The sequence below is a fragment of the Drosophila miranda genome (assembly GCF_003369915.1).
Source record: "Drosophila miranda strain MSH22 chromosome Y unlocalized genomic scaffold, D.miranda_PacBio2.1 Contig_Y1_pilon, whole genome shotgun sequence".
Taxonomy (NCBI): domain Eukaryota; kingdom Metazoa; phylum Arthropoda; class Insecta; order Diptera; family Drosophilidae; genus Drosophila; species Drosophila miranda.
The window spans coordinates 40,427,502-40,449,243 of record NW_022881603.1 but is presented as its reverse complement, the minus strand read 5'-3'; the positions used below and the strand labels follow the sequence as shown (position 1 = coordinate 40,449,243).

At 44.6% G+C, this 21,742-nt stretch overlaps 2 protein-coding genes and 2 pseudogenes across 5 annotated transcripts; 3 read left to right on the top strand and 1 right to left on the bottom strand.

The window, feature by feature from the left end:
- The first annotated feature begins 1,850 nt into the window (after nucleotides 1-1,850).
- On the top strand, nucleotides 1,851-11,596 carry LOC117189929 (annotated as a pseudogene).
- Nucleotides 4,554-5,372, top strand: LOC117189931 (probable methylcrotonoyl-CoA carboxylase beta chain, mitochondrial). The gene is made up of 2 exons (XM_033395013.1): nucleotides 4,554-4,646; nucleotides 4,714-5,372. The coding sequence occupies exon 2, from the start codon at nucleotides 4,787-4,789 to the stop codon at nucleotides 5,186-5,188; it is 402 nt and encodes a 133-aa protein (XP_033250904.1). The 5' UTR covers nucleotides 4,554-4,646; nucleotides 4,714-4,786; the 3' UTR covers nucleotides 5,189-5,372.
- Nucleotides 11,597-12,041: 445 nt separating the features above from the next.
- On the top strand, nucleotides 12,042-18,407 carry LOC117189930 (microtubule-associated protein RP/EB family member 1-like). 4 transcript variants are annotated; one of them, XM_033395010.1, is made up of 8 exons: nucleotides 12,042-12,201; nucleotides 14,944-15,105; nucleotides 15,176-15,321; nucleotides 15,678-15,966; nucleotides 17,136-17,275; nucleotides 17,337-17,419; nucleotides 17,480-17,552; nucleotides 17,626-18,407. In XM_033395010.1, the coding sequence occupies exons 2-8, from the start codon at nucleotides 14,985-14,987 to the stop codon at nucleotides 17,674-17,676; spliced, it is 903 nt and encodes a 300-aa protein (XP_033250901.1). In that variant the 5' UTR covers nucleotides 12,042-12,201; nucleotides 14,944-14,984; the 3' UTR covers nucleotides 17,677-18,407. The 4 variants fall into 4 exon arrangements, with proteins under 4 accessions (XP_033250901.1, XP_033250899.1, XP_033250903.1 ...); XM_033395008.1 differs by having other exon boundaries at nucleotides 17,133-17,275; XM_033395012.1 differs by lacking the exon at nucleotides 15,678-15,966 and adding an exon at nucleotides 16,496-16,754 and having other exon boundaries at nucleotides 12,049-12,201.
- Nucleotides 18,408-18,635: 228 nt separating this feature from the next.
- On the bottom strand, nucleotides 18,636-19,402 carry LOC117191667 (annotated as a pseudogene).
- Between the last annotated feature and the right edge of the window lie 2,340 nt (nucleotides 19,403-21,742).

Below are 21,742 nucleotides of genomic sequence, written 5' to 3'. Positions count from 1 at the left end.
GAGGCCGCAAAAATTCCATTGCAGTGGCTAATCTGCCTCGTCACTTCCCCCGCCGTTCCGAAAGAGGAGACCATATTTTCCTATGCTCATTCAGGTTTCAGGTGTTGATTGTGTTTTCCGCTTTGGCTTCCACTACCATGACGTCAACCATGTGTCAACTCTTACATGGTCTATGTGTCAAGCCCCCGCAGTCGTTAAGTGGTAAAATGTGTGTTTGTGTGTGTCCCTCTGTGCGTGTTTGTGTGGGTCCAGTTACCAACATTTCTTCGATTCTTTTAGATTGTGTTACTATTTTTTTGGATAAATTAAAACACTGGCGACCCCGACGACGCCGACGCAGCTCTTTCGGTGGCTGTTGGCTCTTCTTGCCGCTTCTCGGCTTCCATTAGGTTTCTCCACTTACACACGCACTCGTCTGTGTCTTCGGGCGGTTTTTGCTCGTATTATTCGCATATTTATTTTCTGTTTTTGACACACTTCAACACTCGCTTTTTTTCCGGGGAGATTGTCTCATATTATCAATACGAATATGGAGGATTAACGAGCATTAACGAACATATGATAAGTTGTTTCGCTCTCCCCGCCCCCTCTCAAAAGTGGCTTACATTCATGGCTCTCCTATTCGGCGCTTGTTCTGCCTAATTGGCGCGGAAACAACTTCCGCTGTAGCCCCGCCAGCACGCCCACACCCAGCGTAGCCGCCTTGGAATCGACAGCCATAACAAAGCACAATCCCCAACTTGTTGTATTTGGGGCATGGCTATTGTGGCTGCCCCTGTAGGCTGCTGCTGCCGCTGGGGCGCACTTAAATCAATAAACTAGGAACAAATCGCTTGCATTTGAATTGAAGTTCCGCCCTTTCGGGTGCACTTTAGGCACACACACAATAGCACAGTGAGAAGGTAGCGTGGAAAGCCTCCCAAACGCGCGCACACACACACACACACACACACTCGGGAAATGAGTCGGATATTTATAGGCTGGCTCCCAAATGCCGGCTAATTCTTTATCAGCTTCGTGGCTGCTGTGGCCCACGTTTCTATGTTGGCTTGTTGGACAATGACAAAGACCGGCAGACGGGCAGACCACCAGACAGGCAGCCAGTCAATCCGGACGGCCGACCCAGCCCATGAGTAATCTTCATCTCCAAGAAAGCAGTGACTGAGACGTCAGCATCGGCAGCGAAGCGTTGACAACGCAGCTCCGTCGCTCAGCCGCAGGCCTCAGACCCCAGACCCAGGCCCAGCCACAGTGCAAGTTCATTTTTCGCGCGCTCCAGTGCTGCTGACTGCCTCTGAGCGTTCTTCCATTTCTCCTGATTGCATTTAATGCTCGCGTAAGTTTTGAGACTCGAACGAAGCGGCACACGAGAATCATCTAGAGGGTTTAATGCCTTCTTAATCGCCAGATTTTAATAATAGAAGTTCAAAACATAGAGAAAACAAATAAAATAGATCGTAGAGCTATGCGAAATTCGAACAATTCGATTCGATTTAGAGGCGGAAGAAAAATATACTCCATTGCGAGTAAGTGCCTACGAGACGGCCTCTTCTATGCTCTCATAAGTTTTCAAGAACGGCAAGGGACTTCAAGATTCATGCCTAGTTGAGTTTGATCATAGGATATGTATGCACTGCACCGCTCTTGTACTGTTGAAGGGTTTGGTCTTTCTATAGGCGTGTATACATTCGCCTACTCCTTGATCTGTATTGAATCATTTCCACTTGTTAAAATAATATTGTTGAAATTTTGTTGAGCATCAGAGCAGGCACTTTCCAATAGCTCTTTCAAAGGTGGAATATTCAAAATTTAGTATAGCATTTGGCATAATTGGCAGATAGCTGATGCAGAAAAGAGAGCCTTTTCCAGCCGAACAATCGAACCGAACTTCAGTCTAATAATTCAAATAAAGTGGCCAAGCAACTTTCATATCATTTGCCAAGTAAGAAACAAGAAACACAAATTCTACAAATTCATGGGGCGAGTGGTGAAACGGTAATCATTTTCTGGCTGCCGCTGGCCTGGTCCTCGGATCATTATCATGATCATTATCGTGATCTTGATATTGAACACGCACATGGGCAATGCTTGAATGCATCCCCATCTTCAAAACAATTATTAGCAACCGGGTAATTAAAAGTTGTTGTTCATTTGTTTGGTACGGGGAGGGGCGGGATACACCCACACACAGGCCACACGGGCCACAGAGGCTTCGGGGTATTGATGGATATGTGCCTTATATGCAGAGCTCACATACAATTAAGCAACTAATTCGAGATCTTTGTTTCATTTCAGTATCGCTCAAGAATAACTACGAGAATCAACAACAGCGCAATATGGCCGTTAACGTGTACTCTACAAATGTGACTTCAGAGAACCTATCGCGGCACGACATGCTCGCCTGGGTGAACGGTTGCCTCCAGTCGCAGTTCTCCAAAATCGAAGAGCTCTGCACGGGTAAGTGCCCATGAAGCTGAGATGATGAAGTCATCTGGGAACTAGTAATTAAAAAATGATACCTTTTTAGGTGCCGCATATTGTCAGTTCATGGACATGCTGTTCCCCAATTCAGTGCCCGTCAAGCGTGTCAAATTCCGCACCAATCTGGAGCATGAGTACATACAGAATTTTAAGATACTGCAGGCTGGCTTCAAAAAGATGTCTGTGGATAAGGTAGGGATCGAGACCGACATCTCGACATCAACATCGACATCGATTAAGTTGTACATTTTCTTTGAGAGTTTTGATTTGATTAATGCACATCCACACGATACACGACACCCAACACCTGACACACGTACCACGGCACCTTCGCACTCTTCTTTGCGGAGGGGTGTGGCGACACGGACAATTGATATTGATATTGAGAACAGTGTAAGCCGCCCATAACGGCACTGCCGAACTGGCGCTGACTCGTTATGCGCGGCTTTCGACTGTCTGACAACAACCACACTACAACAACTACTTGAATGTCATAACTAACTGCCGTTTCCGTTGCAAATCAACAACCTCCTCAACCCAAACAACAGATCATACCAGTTGATAAACTTGTAAAGGGACGTTTTCAAGACAATTTCGAGTTTTTGCAATGGTTTAAAAAGTTTTTCAATGCCAATTACGATGGACGCGAGTATGAGCCCCTGCAGAAGCGCGGCGGCGTCCAAATGGGCAACGGCAAGGGATCGGGCGGTGCCATCATCAGCAACGGAGGCAGCGGCGTGGGCAGCGTCCACAACGATATCCACATGATGCATCGTAAGGGAGCTCAGGCACCCCAGCCCAAACGCCTGGCGCCGAGCGTCCCTGCTAATGAACCGGGTATGGACTTGTGCGGCTTGCGGATTGCGTGAAGCAACGAATTTCTTTTGGTGTTGGTCATCGACTATTTGTTTATCCAAGTTACATCCAAGTTCAAAGATGCGAGCGAACGTGAAGCACGTGGCGACCACCCACCAACCAAACACACCCGCCAACCCGCACACACCTACACACCCAAGCACAAGCACACCCAGACGCATCCCTGAACCAAACACTCGAGTCCCAATCGGATGAACTGTTGTTGTCTTACATCCCACGCCACTATAAACCCGTACTAAACCCCAATAATCCCCCTCCCCATCACACTCGTAACATTGCGGACGGAAGAAGTCTTTGAACATTTGGCTTGCCAAAGAAACAACACCACCTGTTACTGTCGACGACGTTTTTGATGTATTCTCTGTGTAATGTCCAGGTTTTTCGTTGGTTTTGTGTTTGTGTATCCCCTCCCACCATTTTGCATTGGCCTTTTCTCCACCACACACTCTCTCACCGCTCTCTGCATATTTCTTACACATTTTATTTTTAGATAATACCCATTGACAAATTGATAAAGGGTCGCTTCCAAGATAATTTCGAGTTTTTGCAATGGTTCAAAAAATTCTTCGATGCTAATTACGATGGCAGGGACTATGATGCCAGCGGAGTGCGCGAGGGCGCGCCGATGGGCTTCGGTTCGGGTGCAGTGAAGTCCCTGCCCGGCACGGGCAGCAGCGGCGTGGCCAGCTCTTACAGGCGTACCCCAGCGATAGCAACGCGCCCGACAACGACAGTAACAGCAAAGCCCAGTATGTTGTTTTTGGTTTGGTTCCCTCTCTATCTTCTCTATCCCCGTATTTACATAGCTCCATATTCTAAGTTCCAATTTACCCCCCCACTCAATGGTCAGACATTTGTGCATACTTTCGTCAATGTAGATCATACTCCCTTCCGCCTCACATTCCTCATATTATCGTAGTTTAACAAAACTGAATGCACATTTCCAAAGTGATTCCAAACTATAAACACACACACATAAAAGACGAAACGCTCTCGCGTTTCGAACGTGCTTCACGTTTGTTAAATCTGTATCGAAAGGAAATACGTTGCCTGACCCCGTGATTGCGGCTGGTTATTCGGTGGTCGTTGTTAAATATTAATATTGACTTTTGTATCGCCCATTTAAGCAGTCTCCAAGGTGTTGCCGCGCACGAGCAGTACAGTGTCTCATAGCAGAGTGGCTACCGCCACCAATATCACAGGAACAGTGAAGTGTTCGGATAGTGCCCTCAAGGGCGCCAATTTCATTCAGCTCAAGATTCCTTTGGTCTTCCTGCAGAACATAACAGGTGAGCTAGCACCGCCACTTGGCTGACTACTCCTTTCATCCGACTGAATGCTTATTCACTTTGCTAGTTTTCATGGTTGGGCGCGATTCCGAGGCTAATGGAATTGCCAAAAATGGAGCTAAGATGGTTACAGCTGTTGCATGTGCAAACGTCCCCAAGTTTACAGTGATAATTGGTGGGTCGTACGGTGCTGGAAACTACGGGATGTGCGGACGGGCCTATTCGCCGAGATTCCTGTACATGTGGCAAATTCGCGCATCTCTGTGATGGGAGGCACTCAGGCAGCCAATGTATTGGCCCAAATCACTCAAGATCAGCGGAAGCGAGCCGGCAAAGAGTTCACCGAGGAGGAGGCCCAGAAACTAAAGGCTCCCATTGTGGAAATGTTCGAGGCAGAGGGCTCACCGTACTACAGTACCGCTCGCTTGTGGGACGACGGCATCATAGACCCGGCCAGTACACGGCAAGTGCTGGGCCTGAGCCTAAAGGCAGCCCTCAACAATGCTGGACACGACACGAAGTTTGGCGTTTTCCGCATGTAAATTTGATTTGCATGCGGGTGTAATTAACACTGGGATATGTGCATTTATAGACATTTAATGTCCTGCCACTATATTGAAACTGTTGCATTTATTAGTGTTAAGTGAATTGTTGTTGTTTCTGTAAAGGTCCATGGACTATCTATTTTTGAAATGAATTTTAGCTAAAATAAATATTTTTAAATTAAGCGACCTGCAAAATGGGAAATAATTTGTTTCTTAACACGTATTTTTATATTGCTCAGAAATGCGGTATCAACGAACTTGCTCCGAACCCAGACACGTTTGCTCCACGTTGGCGAAGCGAATGTCTTGCCCAGCGAGGTGGACAAGCAATCGGCCGAATACAAGGTATAAGAAATTGGCGTATTTCAGGAAATATTCTATAGCCCGAGTTTTTGGATAGGACAATGCCAGCGAGATGGGGAAGCTTGTCACAGAGCTGCGCATCCTCACCAGCCAATTGCTGACGGGTGGCGGTCAAAAGGCCAATGATAGGCACACCTCACGCGGCAAGCTGTTGGCCAGGGAACGCATCAATTTACTTCTGGATAAGGGTTCGCCTTTCCTGGAACTTAGTGCTCTGGCTGGTCACGAATTGTACGGGGAGGAAGTGGTCAATTCTGGCGGGATAGTAACTGGAGTGGGCCGGGTCTGCGGGTAGGTCGTGCATCATACTATTGTCCCTCTAAATAAGACTTGAGAACATTCTTTTAGCACTGAATGTGTGGTCGTGGCCAACGATGCCACTGTCAAGGGTGGCAGCTACTACCCCATAACTGTGAAGAAGCATCTGCGTGCCCAAGAGGTTGCCCAGGAGAATAGACTGCCGTGCATTTATCTTGTGGACTCCGGTGGTGCCAATCTGCCGCGCCAGGCCGAGGTTTTCCCTGACAAACTGCACTTTGGGAGCATATTTTACAACCAGGCAAACATGTCGGGCCATGGCATTCCCCAAATTGCCGTTGTCATGGGAAGATGTACGGCCGGAGGAGCCTATGTCCCCGCCATGGCGGATGAGAGCATTATTGTGAAGAAACAAGGAACCATTTTCCTGGCTGGTCGTCCATTGGTGAAAGCTGCGACCTTCTTCCGATTATCTTTCGTAGTGATCAGACGTGTTTTTGTTTTGCGCTCCGCATTTTTTCCTTTTGTTTTGAATAAACAGCCGGTGTCTTCATAACTAAATTCTAATTATATTTTCTAACCAGACAACAATCTGGAAACCTATTCATTTACGCGAGTGCATGCCTTTTGATTTGTGTTAAAACTTTATTTAACTTTTTATTTTTCGGCGTCGGCTTGTGCTTGTGCTTGTGTTTGTGTTGTTGCAGTGAGTGAGTACGCATTACATTGCATTGCAGTCCGCTCTCGTCTGGTAGCTTTTGTTGTTTTATCACTCTCTCGCTATCACCTCAACTTCAATAACTGTTCTTTCTCTCTCGCTCTTTAAACTTTCTGAGCAATAGCGCTCTCTGCTTAGTAGCTCTCGCTATAACCGCTCTCCACTCTGCTCTCTTTTTTTTACCAATTCCGCTTTGAGCGTTGTCTGGCACATTGGTCTGATACCAATTTGTTTTGCAAATAATAGTAAATAAATAAATAATAAAATGGAATACGCTGTGGTCTGTGCCAAAAAAAGCTGTAAGAAGCAGATCACCCACGATCAGCCGAATGTCCCCTGCTGGCTCTGCGACAGCGTAGTGCACGCAAAATGCGCTGGATTTTCTGGCCTCGTGAGTGATGCTATAGCCAAACGTAATGGCTTGCATTACAGTTGCGAGGCATGCCGTGCGGTGGAGAAAGACATGGTGGCTTTCATGAGGCAGACGCGGAGTGGCTTTAAGGAGCTGACCGTTGGTTTTAAAAACCAATACGATCGGCTCCTAGCCATGGAGGCTCAGTTTAGCGGTTTAAGACTGCTGAATGAGTCTCCGAGGCGCAAAAAGGTCACTCCGCGGGATCTGCAATTGCCAACCGTCACTCAGCCGTGCGCCGCCGAAAAACTGACTCCGACCACTCCAAGTGTGCAGCAGTTGATCTCGTTTGCCACTCCAAGGGCAACGACAGCTGCTGGCGATGCAGATTCGGTAGCCGAATTCATCGCCTCGGAGAATGTGCAGCCAAGTACGTCTGCAGCGTCCGTGTCCGTGGTGTCCGCAAGTTCGCTAGTTGTCCCGTCTATCCCGATCCCACCAGTAAATAGACGTTCCGGACCTCCAGATATTGCCACCACAGGTACTAGGCCTGTGGTGACTAAACCACTGGTTGGAGTCCCACCAAAACGACAAGTTTTTGTTTCACGGCTGGCCCCTGACCTCACATCTAATGATGTAATTGCTTTTATTCAAAGCAAAATAAAAGCCATTTGCTCCGCCAAATTTTGGCCGGAGCATTTGGTGGTGAAGGAGTTTAAGGCTAAGAAGAAGAATAGGCCCCCCATATCTCTTCCAAATCTTTCCAGTGTGCCACCCTCAACCTCAACTTCCTCTTCCTCAACTTCCCTTCTTGCTTCCCCCTTTCCAAAAAACTAACTTCTCTTTTAGTAACCTATCAGAATGTAAGAGGCTTGCGTAGTAAGCTCAGCATTCTTTTCCGGGATAGTGTTGCATTTGCTTCCCACGTTATTGTGTTTACTGAAACCTGGTTAAAGCCGGACATTCTTAGTTCCGAGGTTTTGGCAGGTCGGTACACAACTTTTAGAAAGGACCGTTCGTCTCGACGTGCAGGGGGGGTTCTAATTGCAGTGGACTCTTACTTCACGTCGGAACACTTCACAGTCCAAGTTCAACAGGAACTGGAATTCCTGTGTGTAAAACTGATTCTTCCCGCTTTCGCTATATTCATTACTTGCTCGTATATCCCACCTTCTTCGGATATTTCAATTTATGAGCAGCACTTGTCCGCTTTAACCGCTGTTTCTTCCTCGCTATCTGATAAAGATCGTATGATAGTTCTTGGTGACTTCAACTTGCCAGGAACTGTTTGGTCTTCGGTAAACGAGTCTAGTATCCTAGTGCCCATGTCACGACATGACTTTGTTGACGGCTTGCTTGACCTATCCCTGTCTCAAGTCAACCATGTGAAAAATTCCTTGGGTCGATTGCTTGATCTGTGCTTTGTATCGGATCCGACCATAGTGTTGTTAACCCGAGCCCTTCCGCTCACTGAAGACGCCTACCACCCTACTTTCGAGGTGTCGCTAGATATAGGACCAACTGTATTGGATCGGTCGAGTAGGCTGCCCGAACGTGTCCGCTGCTTTCGTAAAGCCGAGTTTGCGAAGCTTAATAACCTCATTAGGGATTTTGATTGGTCCGCTTTGTACTTGTGCACTGATATCATAAAAGGCACAAACATTTTTTACAATGCTCTTGGCACATTTTTCGATTCTTGTGTCCCGCTTTCTTGTCCGACTAGATCTAGAAAACCCCCTTGGTTTACCAAAGAGTTATCCAGTCTAAAAAACTTAAAATCAAGACTTTATAAAAAATTTCAAGAAGTGGGTTCTCCTACTTCTCACTCTCGCTATGTATTAGCTCGGTCAAACTTTTCAGTTCTTAATGCTCAATGCTATAAGAACTACCTATCTCGATGCAGGATACGTTTTTCTCAGGACCCTAAACAGTTTTACAGCTTCGTAAACAGTAAGCGTAGAACGTCCGCACACCCATCCTCGCTATCATTTTGTAATACGTCGGCAAATAATGATCAGGCAATTGCCGATCTTTTTTGCCAATTTTTCCAAACCAGCTATTCTGAGGAAAGCTACTCTGGTCATCCGTACCCATACGGTTTACCGAGGTCGAACGGCATTTTCAGTCTCTTGTTAAATGAATGTTCCCTACTTCATGATCTTCGACTAGTTAAGCAGGTGTTTTCACCGGGTCCAGACGGGGTTCCAGGTTGTGTACTCAGGTACTTCGCCGAGGCTCTGTGTGGACCTTTGCTTAAACTATTCAACCTGTCCATTGATTCTTCTTGCTTCCCCCCGATCTGGAAGGAATCGTTTATAATTCCTCTCCATAAAAAAGGTAGCAAGTCTGATGCAAAAAATTATAGAGGTATAGCAAAGTTATCCGCTATTCCTAAAATGTTTGAGACGGTTTTAACTCCGCACTTGCAACATCTCTGCAAGTCACTTATATCTCCAACTCAGCATGGATTTATAAGGCGGCGATCAACCACCACGAACTTGTTAGAGTTTACCTCTTTCATTATTAAAGGCTTTCAATGTAACTTACAGACGGATGTTATTTACACCGACTTTAGTAAAGCATTCGACTCTGTAAACCATTCCCTTTTAGCGCATAAACTTGACCTTTTAGCGTTTCCGCCCAACCTCCTGAGATGGATTTCTAGCTATCTTTGTTCTAGGTCTCAAAGAGTCCTCTTCAAAAACTCCCTTTCTTTACCAGTAAAGGTTTCTTCGGGAGTACCACAAGGCAGCCATCTAGGCCCCTTACTCTTCACACTCTTTATTAATGACTTACCTTCAGTATTAACATACTCTCGAGTACTTATGTATGCGGATGATGTTAAACTCTGTGTCCAGTACAAGGACATTTCATTTCATTCTCGCTTGCAATCCGATCTCAATAACTTTCAGTCATGGTGTTGTGCAAACTTGTTACACCTTAATGCCTCGAAATGCAAAGTTATGACATTTCATCGTTCTAGCCCTTTGTTGGCTCCCTACACCCTATTTGGTGGTTCTCTTGAGAGAATTACCCTGGTGGATGATCTGGGTGTTATGTTAGACCCCAAGTTAAAGTTTTCCGAACACATTTCTACCATGGTAAATAAGGCCATGGGCGTGCTTGGGTTTATAAAGAGGTGGTCAAAGGAATTTGACGACCCCTATATAACAAAGACTCTCTATACCTCGCTTGTTCGTCCGATCTTAGAATACGGCTCCTGTGTATGGTGCCCTCAGTACAAAGTACACCAGGACCGTATAGAATCAGTACAGAAAAACTTTTTACTCCCATCTTACTCTAGTAGACTACTATTAGTAAACCTCCCATCCTTAGTTAACCGTAGAAAAATGCTTGGTGTGATATTTATGCACAACTTGATCAGGGGTGACATAGACAGCCTGCGTTTTGCCTGGGATCCGCGCGTAACAGCCTTCTGCTGGTGTCACACGGGCCACTTGACGGTGCAGTAACTGCATCGCCTCTTGAAAGATGCAGTTATTGCATGTCAACGTCCAAAGAGGACGTTTCCGCCGAAGATCTGGGCGGTGCTGATCTCCATTGCAAGACTTCGGGTGTCACGGACCACTATGCTGTCGACGACGAGCACGCTCTGTACTTGGCCCGCCAGATAGTAAGCAACCTGAATTTGCCGCCACGAACTCATATAACGACCAGCTGCTGCACTCCAGTCAAGCGAACTTCAAGAAAGACAACACTTATGTTCCTGCTGCAGTAGAAGAGCCGCGCTATGATCCCCGCGAGCTATACGGCATTGTGGGACCTAATCTTACCAAAAGCTTCGATGTGCGCGATGTAATTGCCCGAATCGTGGATGGCAGTCGCTTCACCGAGTTCAAGAAACTTTTCGGCGAGACTTTGGTCTGTGGTTTTGCGAAGCTCTATGGACACAGGGTAGGAATTGTCGGCAACAATGGTGTCCTCTTCTCGGATAGTGCCCTCAAGGGCGCCCATTTCATTCAGCTCAAGATTCCTTTGGTCTTCCTGCAGAACATAACAGGTGAGCTAGCACCGCCACTTGGCTGACTACTCCTTTCATCCGACTGAATGCTTCTTCACTTTGCTAGTTTTCATGGTTGGGCGCGATTCCGAGGCTAATGGAATTGCCAAAAATGGAGCTAAGATGGTTACAGCTGTTGCATGTGCAAACGTCCCCAAGTTTACAGTGATAATTGGTGGGTCGTACGGTGCTGGAAACTACGGGATGTGCGGACGGGCCTATTCGCCGAGATTCCTGTACATGTGGCAAATTCGCGCATCTCTGTGATGGGAGGCACTCAGGCAGCCAATGTATTGGCCCAAATCACTCAAGATCAGCGGAAGCGAGCCGGCAAAGAGTTCACCGAGGAGGAGGCCCAGAAACTAAAGGCTCCCATTGTGGAAATGTTCGAGGCAGAGGGCTCACCGTACTACAGTACCGCTCGCTTGTGGGACGACGGCATCATAGACCCGGCCAGTACACGGCAAGTGCTGGGCCTGAGCCTAAAGGCAGCCCTCAACAATGCTGGACACGACACGAAGTTTGGCGTTTTCCGCATGTAAATTTGATTTGCATGCGGGTGTAATTAACACTGGGATATGTGCATTTATAGACATTTAATGTCCTGCCACTATATTGAAACTGTTGCATTTATTAGTGTTAAGTGAATTGTTGTTGTTTCTGTAAAGGTCCATGGACTATCTATTTTTGAAATGAATTTTAGCTAAAATAAATATTTTTAAATTAAGCGACCTGCAAAATGGGAAATAATTTGTTTCTTAACACGTATTTTTTTATTCGGATAAACTGCGGATTCGGATGCAAATGTTCAAATTACCCGCAACGTGCAAGTAAAATGATGTAGACAGGTGTCTCTGTGAAAATTTCATCCCCGTGTAGTTGACATGTATCAAAAATCATCCCTGTGTAGTTGCCAGTAGCAAGCAAATTAAATTTTGGCAAACTCACTTTTAAGCATATTTTATCAAACAGTCAAGCAAAGGAAGTACTTGAAATCAGCTAATCTTGTAAAAAATTGATTAATTTATGGTAAAAAATTATATTTTCTGTTCTGAAGGTGCTAGCTACCTATAAATACTAAGCCGTATATCAAAATCGAGGAATGTCATTTTCGATCATGAACAAAATAGGTGGATTTTCATGATTTCCAACACTAGTCAAATCTAAAAAGCAAAGCGGCTCGTCTCGATTTGTCACACGGCATATTTTTCGCATTTCGTGTTAAAACACAAGTCTAAATAAAACTAAAAGTATCATCGAACATTAGTTCTAACTAAAACTCGTTAATAACTATAAAGGTGAGTGGACTATTTGCCGGAACGACTGTATGTGGGCTTGGTTTCATCTGTGTGTGCGTGCTGGTAAATGTTACGGCTATTTTGCCTGTTTTTGCACAAAAAAACTTGAAAATGGCAAAATCTAGAAGTAGCGTCAGCAAAAAAGAAAGTTCATCGGAGAGTGGCGGAGAGTATGTGGCGATTTTAAAATAACTTTGCCGAAAACTTCAAGTGCACTCTTGAAAGGGGAAAATATCTGTACATTGTGGAAGAGAATCTGGTGCATTGGTGTGCGTGTGTTGTATATTTAAATGTCGCCTGCTGCTGCCGCTGCTGCTGCTACAGTTCTCTGTTCCCTCCTCCAAAAATAAATTTCTTTCGTGAGTGCGTCGTCCTTGCATGTGTGCGTGTATGTCTGCTGGCGAGCCTGCTGCCGCCTGCTGCTGCTTACTTGCAACAGCGTCAGCGGAGGCCGCAAAAATTCCATTGCAGTGGCTAATCTGCCTCGTCACTTCCCCCGCCGTTCCGAAAGAGGAGACCATATTTTCCTATGCTCATTCAGGTTTCAGGTGTTGATTGTGTTTTCCGCTTTGGCTTCCACTACCATGACGTCAACCATGTGTCAACTCTTACATGGTCTATGTGTCAAGCCCCCGCAGTCGTTAAGTGGTAAAATGTGTGTTTGTGTGTGTCCCTCTGTGCGTGTTTGTGTGGGTCCAGTTACCAACATTTCTTCGATTCTTTTAGATTGTGTTACTATTTTTTTGGATAAATTAAAACACTGGCGACCCCGACGACGCCGACGCAGCTCTTTCGGTGGCTGTTGGCTCTTCTTGCCGCTTCTCGGCTTCCATTAGGTTTCTCCACTTACACACGCACTCGTCTGTGTCTTCGGGCGGTTTTTGCTCGTATTATTCGCATATTTATTTTCTGTTTTTGACACACTTCAACACTCGCTTTTTTTCCGGGGAGATTGTCTCATATTATCAATACGAATATGGAGGATTAACGAGCATTAACGAACATATGATAAGTTGTTTCGCTCTCCCCGCCCCCTCTCAAAAGTGGCTTACATTCATGGCTCTCCTATTCGGCGCTTGTTCTGCCTAATTGGCGCGGAAACAACTTCCGCTGTAGCCCCGCCAGCACGCCCACACCCAGCGTAGCCGCCTTGGAATCGACAGCCATAACAAAGCACAATCCCCAACTTGTTGTATTTGGGGCATGGCTATTGTGGCTGCCCCTGTAGGCTGCTGCTGCCGCTGGGGCGCACTTAAATCAATAAACTAGGAACAAATCGCTTGCATTTGAATTGAAGTTCCGCCCTTTCGGGTGCACTTTAGGCACACACACAATAGCACAGTGAGAAGGTAGCGTGGAAAGCCTCCCAAACGCGCGCACACACACACACACACACACACTCGGGAAATGAGTCGGATATTTATAGGCTGGCTCCCAAATGCCGGCTAATTCTTTATCAGCTTCGTGGCTGCTGTGGCCCACGTTTCTATGTTGGCTTGTTGGACAATGACAAAGACCGGCAGACGGGCAGACCACCAGACAGGCAGCCAGTCAATCCGGACGGCCGACCCAGCCCATGAGTAATCTTCATCTCCAAGAAAGCAGTGACTGAGACGTCAGCATCGGCAGCGAAGCGTTGACAACGCAGCTCCGTCGCTCAGCCGCAGGCCTCAGACCCCAGACCCAGGCCCAGCCACAGTGCAAGTTCATTTTTCGCGCGCTCCAGTGCTGCTGACTGCCTCTGAGCGTTCTTCCATTTCTCCTGATTGCATTTAATGCTCGCGTAAGTTTTGAGACTCGAACGAAGCGGCACACGAGAATCATCTAGAGGGTTTAATGCCTTCTTAATCGCCAGATTTTAATAATAGAAGTTCAAAACATAGAGAAAACAAATAAAATAGATCGTAGAGCTATGCGAAATTCGAACAATTCGATTCGATTTAGAGGCGGAAGAAAAATATACTCCATTGCGAGTAAGTGCCTACGAGACGGCCTCTTCTATGCTCTCATAAGTTTTCAAGAACGGCAAGGGACTTCAAGATTCATGCCTAGTTGAGTTTGATCATAGGATATGTATGCACTGCACCGCTCTTGTACTGTTGAAGGGTTTGGTCTTTCTATAGGCGTGTATACATTCGCCTACTCCTTGATCTGTATTGAATCATTTCCGCTTGTTAAAATAATATTGTTGAAATTTTGTTGAGCATCAGAGCAGGCACTTTCCAATAGCTCTTTCAAAGGTGGAATATTCAAAATTTAGTATAGCATTTGGCATAATTGGCAGATAGCTGATGCAGAAAAGAGAGCCTTTTCCAGCCGAACAATCGAACCGAACTTCAGTCTAATAATTCAAATAAAGTGGCCAAGCAACTTTCATATCATTTGCCAAGTAAGAAACAAGAAACACAAATTCTACAAATTCATGGGGCGAGTGGTGAAACGGTAATCATTTTCTGGCTGCCGCTGGCCTGGTCCTCGGATCATTATCATGATCATTATCGTGATCTTGATATTGAACACGCACATGGGCAATGCTTGAATGCATCCCCATCTTCAAAACAATTATTAGCAACCGGGTAATTAAAAGTTGTTGTTCATTTGTTTGGTACGGGGAGGGGCGGGATACACCCACACACAGGCCACACGGGCCACAGAGGCTTCGGGGTATTGATGGATATGTGCCTTATATGCAGAGCTCACATACAATTAAGCAACTAATTCGAGATCTTTGTTTCATTTCAGTATCGCTCAAGAATAACTACGAGAATCAACAACAGCGCAATATGGCCGTTAACGTGTACTCTACAAATGTGACTTCAGAGAACCTATCGCGGCACGACATGCTCGCCTGGGTGAACGGTTGCCTCCAGTCGCAGTTCTCCAAAATCGAAGAGCTCTGCACGGGTAAGTGCCCATGAAGCTGAGATGATGAAGTCATCTGGGAACTAGTAATTAAAAAATGATACCTTTTTAGGTGCCGCATATTGTCAGTTCATGGACATGCTGTTCCCCAATTCAGTGCCCGTCAAGCGTGTCAAATTCCGCACCAATCTGGAGCATGAGTACATACAGAATTTTAAGATACTGCAGGCTGGCTTCAAAAAGATGTCTGTGGATAAGGTAGGGATCGAGACCGACATCTCGACATCAACATCGACATCGATTAAGTTGTACATTTTCTTTGAGAGTTTTGATTTGATTAATGCACATCCACACGATACACGACACCCAACACCTGACACACGTACCACGGCACCTTCGCACTCTTCTTTGCGGAGGGGTGTGGCGACACGGACAATTGATATTGATATTGAGAACAGTGTAAGCCGCCCATAACGGCACTGCCGAACTGGCGCTGACTCGTTATGCGCGGCTTTCGACTGTCTGACAACAACCACACTACAACAACTACTTGAATGTCATAACTAACTGCCGTTTCCGTTGCAAATCAACAACCTCCTCAACCCAAACAACAGATCATACCAGTTGATAAACTTGTAAAGGGACGTTTTCAAGACAATTTCGAGTTTTTGCAATGGTTTAAAAAGTTTTTCAATGCCAATTACGATGGACGCGAGTATGAGCCCCTGCAGAAGCGCGGCGGCGTCCAAATGGGCAACGGCAAGGGATCGGGCGGTGCCATCATCAGCAACGGAGGCAGCGGCGTGGGCAGCGTCCACAACGATATCCACATGATGCATCGTAAGGGAGCTCAGGCACCCCAGCCCAAACGCCTGGCGCCGAGCGTCCCTGCTAATGAACCGGGTATGGACTTGTGCGGCTTGCGGATTGCGTGAAGCAACGAATTTCTTTTGGTGTTGGTCATCGACTATTTGTTTATCCAAGTTACATCCAAGTTCAAAGATGCGAGCGAACGTGAAGCACGTGGCGACCACCCACCAACCAAACGCACCCGCCAACCCGCACACACCTACACACCCAAGCACAAGCACACCCAGACGCATCCCTGAACCAAACACTCGAGTCCCAATCGGATGAACTGTTGTTGTCTTACATCCCACGCCACTATAAACCCGTACTAAACCCCAATAATCCCCCTCCCCATCACACTCGTAACATTGCGGACGGAAGAAGTCTTTGAACATTTGGCTTGCCAAAGAAACAACACCACCTGTTACTGTCGACGACGTTTTTGATGTATTCTCTGTGTAATGTCCAGGTTTTTCGTTGGTTTTGTGTTTGTGTATCCCCTCCCACCATTTTGCATTGGGCTTTTCTCCACCACACACTCTCTCACCGCTCTCTGCATATTTCTTACACATTTTATTTTTAGATAATACCCATTGACAAATTGATAAAGGGTCGCTTCCAAGATAATTTCGAGTTTTTGCAATGGTTCAAAAAATTCTTCGATGCTAATTACGATGGCAGGGACTATGATGCCAGCGGAGTGCGCGAGGGCGCGCCGATGGGCTTCGGTTCGGGTGCAGTGAAGTCCCTGCCCGGCACGGGCAGCAGCGGCGTGGCCAGCTCTTACAGGCGTACCCCAGCGATAGCAACGCGCCCGACAACGACAGCAACAGCAAAGCCCAGTATGTTGTTTTTGGTTTGGTTCCCTCTCTATCTTCTCTATCCCCGTATTTACATAGCTCTATATTCTAAGTTCCAATTTACCCCCCCACTCAATGGTCAGACATTTGTGCATACTTTCGTCAATGTAGATCATACTCCCTTCCGCCTCACATTCCTCATATTATCGTAGTTTAACAAAACTGAATGCACATTTCCAAAGTGATTCCAAACTATAAACACACACACATAAAAGACGAAACGCTCTCGCGTTTCGAACGTGCTTCACGTTTGTTAAATCTGTATCGAAAGGAAATACGTTGCCTGACCCCGTGATTGCGGCTGGTTATTCGGTGGTCGTTGTTAAATATTAATATTGACTTTTGTATCGCCCATTTAAGCAGTCTCCAAGGTGTTGCCGCGCACGAGCAGTACAGTGTCTCATAGCAGAGTGGCTACCGCCACCAATATCACAGGAACAGTGAAGAAGATCGATGCGAGCAATGCCGTCAGTACTCAGCAAATCGACGAGCTGTCCAGCGAGGTAGCTACAGCTACAACATTTTTCACAGCGATTGCATTCATCACAATTCTTTTCTCATCAGGTCATGGTAATGCGCATAAACCTGGAAGGTTTGGAGAAAGAACGCGACTTTTACTTCTCAAAATTGCGCGATATTGAAATACTGTAAGACTTGTGACCCGTTCCCAATGAGATCCCTTCTAACTATCTAATCCAATCTTGCAGTTGCCAGGAGGCCGAGGAAGGGGTGACCACTCCGTTCGTGCAAAAGATATTGGACATACTCTATGCGACTGAGGTACCATCTGCCCCAGCAAATTTATTATGTAAGTTTTAATGTTCTCTTTTTGTGTGTATGTTTGGACTTCTAGGATGGTTTTGCGCCCCCAGACGATGCACCACCAGAAGATGAGGAGTATTAGGAGTTATTTAAAACGAAACAGCCCACGACACACCACATCAACGTCTGCAAACATTTTCAAACCAGCATGAGGATAAGCAAGAGATAGACACACACGTGTTGTATGAAACATAATAACCCAAGTAATGGCCACATAACAAGGATACGCGCGAACAAACAGCCACTAAACTCGTCAACTCCCCAGCAGCAACTCCCCTGAACATTTCCAAACATTTGCCTTTTTTTTTTGATTCGAATTTGATGCTGCTCCACTGCTCAATTATTCTAAAATCGTGCCTAAGCTGGATCCAAACAAAAACAAACAGACAGAATAAACTAAACATTCACTAAATTGTAAACCACCAATTCCTCCCATTGACAAAATTGTTCACTACTGTGCATCGAAAAAGTGTTAAAAGTTCTTCAGTTCAAGGAAGATGCTCCTTATCTTCTTTTTGACATGCTTTTCAAGAAATTAAATAAATTTATCATTTTCATGCATTGTATTTCATCACTTTGATGGTTTTATGTGACGATTAAATGAATCGAAGTTGTACAATGTGAAAAACAAACATTGTAATTGTATTTATCTATTTCCAAAATTCTACAAAAATTGGCTGCCTAATATAATATGAATATAGATCTTAAGTGATTTTTGCTCTCGATTCTGTTAGTTCTATATCTATGTGTAGAACAAATTGAACAATGTTAAAGAGTTTAAATAAACACAAACATCTTTCTAATTTCTAAAAACCGTCACGTTTCATTTCTATTTTATTTGATTCTCGAACACATTCCCTACTATATGTGCTAGTTGTGCGACTGGAGCTGTATATTCAAGTTTATTCGTTGGACCATTTAGTGGTTCTGTTCTCATAAAGCAAACCCTTAGTTTTGGGATCGTTGTAAATATTTTGTTAATGCTTGTAAAATCATACTAAATATATACATACAAAGACATACTCATCCAAGAGTCGTGCATAGTATAGTGTTCGTACACAATTGATAGGCATTTATTAATCGCGTGTATAAATAATGTTCTATTATCTAGAATAAAATCAATATGTTGCTTGACTCAAAAAAGGCATTTCTGATTTCATGTATGTACGTACTGCAGAAGTAAGCAGGAAACTATTTAACGGCTGCCTGGATTTCCGGCTGCTTGTGCGTGCCATCACAAAGGGTCGGTGGGAGGTCTGCTTACAGTTGCAGAGCCAATAGTCGCCAGACTTCTCCACCTTAAACCGTATTGGCCTGGAAAGGAACTTGGCTACAGATATCTCGTAGAAACCTGTGAGCGACTCACCTCAGCTTTATTTTCAGAAACTCATTCTTGTGCGTGCCATCGCATATCGGCTGCGATTTGGACTTTCCACAGAGGCACCAGGAGTATGTTTTATCTGTGGGTGGTACGGGGAGATCGGATGTTATGTTGTGGTTATGTAAACTTTTGAAGTGAATGTTTTTCTGCAGCTGTGTGAAACAAACCTTTGTCTAGGTGTATCTTGAACGGTCGCTTATCGAAAATTACTCCATTTTCCCTCTGCAGTACAGCAGTTTGTTTGTCTTCGACCAAGTTCTTCGGAATTGTTTTGACAGTGGCATCTCCCGACAGTGCTGGAGCTATAACAGACCTGCTGGGTATGCACACAGATTAGTTGAAGTTATACGCAACTAAAATAAAGAGCTGACCAAATTACCTTTAAAAGCCCGGGTGTGCGAAGGCTGCGTTTTAATATTATTGACATATTTCGGTTTTTTCTATGTAGCGTGCCGTAGTATAGGCCTTTGTATACCCACTAAAGCCCCCTCTGTTTAAATAGTTCAACTACTTGAGGTAAATGGCGGAAAATATTACTGATTGTAAATTCTTCTTGAGAATTCATGCCATCTCTCCTCTGAACTTAAAAAAAACCACGATATTTTTTAGCTGAACTGCGCTAAAATGATTTAATTTGCATTATTTTTGGTGGAAAATTGAAATACCCCCTTGGCTTATAATAGGTTAATCGTTCTCCGTCAAGGATTGGAAACCATATTCCTCGATTTTGCAATTTTAAGCCATGCCCACATAATTATATCCGATTAATTAACCTATTCTCAACTTGACTGGTTTATTTTGAACACTGGCTTTTATTGCATTTTGCGTAAAAAGAGGTTTTAGCGAAATAAGTCAAACAAAAAACAAGTAGCGAAATAGGTCGATCAAGACAAAGGAAAAAGGAAATTCGTTCATATTGCTCAATTTTGATATTCCATTGAATAATGCTGACAAACTAAATCTCTCAGCAATGCCCACATAGTTTTATCTCATTGACGAATAAATTTTCTACAAGATTGGATAGTTTTTAATCCTTTCTTTTATTGTATTTATTGTAAAAAAAGGTTTAAACGAAAAAGTTCAACAAAAAAAGAGTCGCTATGTTGCGTGTAAGCCGTAGTATAGCCGTTTGTATATTTTGTTAATTTTATATGAAAGTATAAATATGATATGAAGATAAAACGTAACTAATAGTGTTGGGTCGTTCAAGAACGAACGAACAAAAATGAACTATTCATGGAAGTGAACGAACTGAATAAGTTCATCTTATTCGTTCTTTTTCGTTCATCGTTCTTTTTTGTTCATCGTTCTTTTCCGTTCGTTCTTTTTTGTTCATCGTTCTTTTTTGTTCATCTGTCGTTCTTTTTTGTTCATCGTTCGTTTTTGTTCCTCATGTTCGCTATGTTTGAGCTGGTATGGCAGCTCTTTTTGTTTTGCTCATTTCGTTTTGTTCGCTATTTTTGAGTTGGTATGGCAGCTCTTTTCACATTTTGTTGTGGCGGACTCTGGCAAGAAAGTTGAAAAGAAATTTAAACTGTTTTGAAATGTCGCTAAAACGTAAATTTATTGCTTTATGGAATCACTTCGATGCCATAGATGACAAAAAGGCAAAGTGCAAGTACTGCAAGTCGGATTTGAGTATAGCCGGAGGTTCACAGAGCAATTTAACACGGCATTTGAAGTTGAAACACCCAGCTTCTCTCGATGAAATTGAACGACAAGGAATTACTGAAGCCAGTTATTCTGCCGCCACAACATCGCAGCAAGAAATAACTGCATTTGTTCAGAAGCCACCGACAGCGCGTAAAAGTGAGCAATTAGACAAACAGTTAGTGCAAATGATTTCCAAAGGCCATCATGCTCTCCGGATCGTGGAGGAGCCGGATTTTAAGAAGCTGATAGAGCACGTTTCAAATTGCCCTGGATATAAGTTGCCCACACGTAAAACGCTGTCTAATGTGCTACTTCCAAATATACACAGTGAGTTAATTGCCAATGTGAAAGAGAAGATAGCATCTGCATCTGGAGTTTGTCTCACAACTGATGGATGGACATCGCTCACCAATGAGAGTTACATAGCTGTAACCGCACACTTCATAGACAAGACGAATATGGAACTATCTTCGCATATGCTAGCTTGTGAAGCGTTCGGTGAGAGGCACACAAGCCTCAATCTTTGCTCTTTTCTTCAGAGTGTTGCAGCTGATTGGAAAATTGTAGATAAAATTACTGCAATTGCATCAGACAATGCTGCCAATATCGTATCAGCGATAAAATTGGGAAATTGGCGCCATATTCCATGCTTTGCCCACACTTTGAACATCATTGTACAGAAAGCACTGGGACCAATTGACAGTGTAAGGGTCAAAGCAAAGGCAATTGTAGAATTCTTCAATCGCAGCTCATCCGGATTCAAGAAGCTCAAAGAAATTAATAGCCAATTAAATCTTCCCGACCTTAAGCTGACACAAGATGTGCCTACACGTTGGAACTCAACATACAAAATGTTTCAGCGCTTGTCTATTTTAAAAGATGGAGTTATGGTGGTCATTTCCCCTTCTACGCCCTGAACTAGTACTGACCCAGGCAGAATGGGAAATTATTGATGGTGTATTGCCAGTGCTGAAGCCATTTTCTGAAATAACAACTGAAATTTCAGCAGAGAAAAATGTCACCTTTTCAAATGTTATTATAATGGCCACATTGCTGCATCAATCCATAGCCAAAGCTATTCCAAAAGATGATTTTCTACGGGCAGTCGTAGAAA

What these genes read in the sequence shown, in the direction of transcription:
- LOC117189930 (XM_033395008.1), top strand. Translation starts at nt 14,985, where the DNA reads ATGGCCGTTAACGTGTACTCTACAAATGTGACTTCAGAGAACCTATCG. An exon ending in AATCGAAGAGCTCTGCACGG is followed by an intron (nt 15,106 to 15,175) that starts GTAAGTGCCCAT and finishes ATACCTTTTTAG; the next exon opens with GTGCCGCATATTGTCAGTTC. An exon ending in AAAAGATGTCTGTGGATAAG is followed by an intron (nt 15,322 to 15,677) that starts GTAGGGATCGAG and finishes CCCAAACAACAG; the next exon opens with ATCATACCAGTTGATAAACT.
- LOC117189931 (XM_033395013.1), top strand. Translation starts at nt 4,787, where the DNA reads ATGTGCAAACGTCCCCAAGTTTACAGTGATAATTGGTGGGTCGTACGG.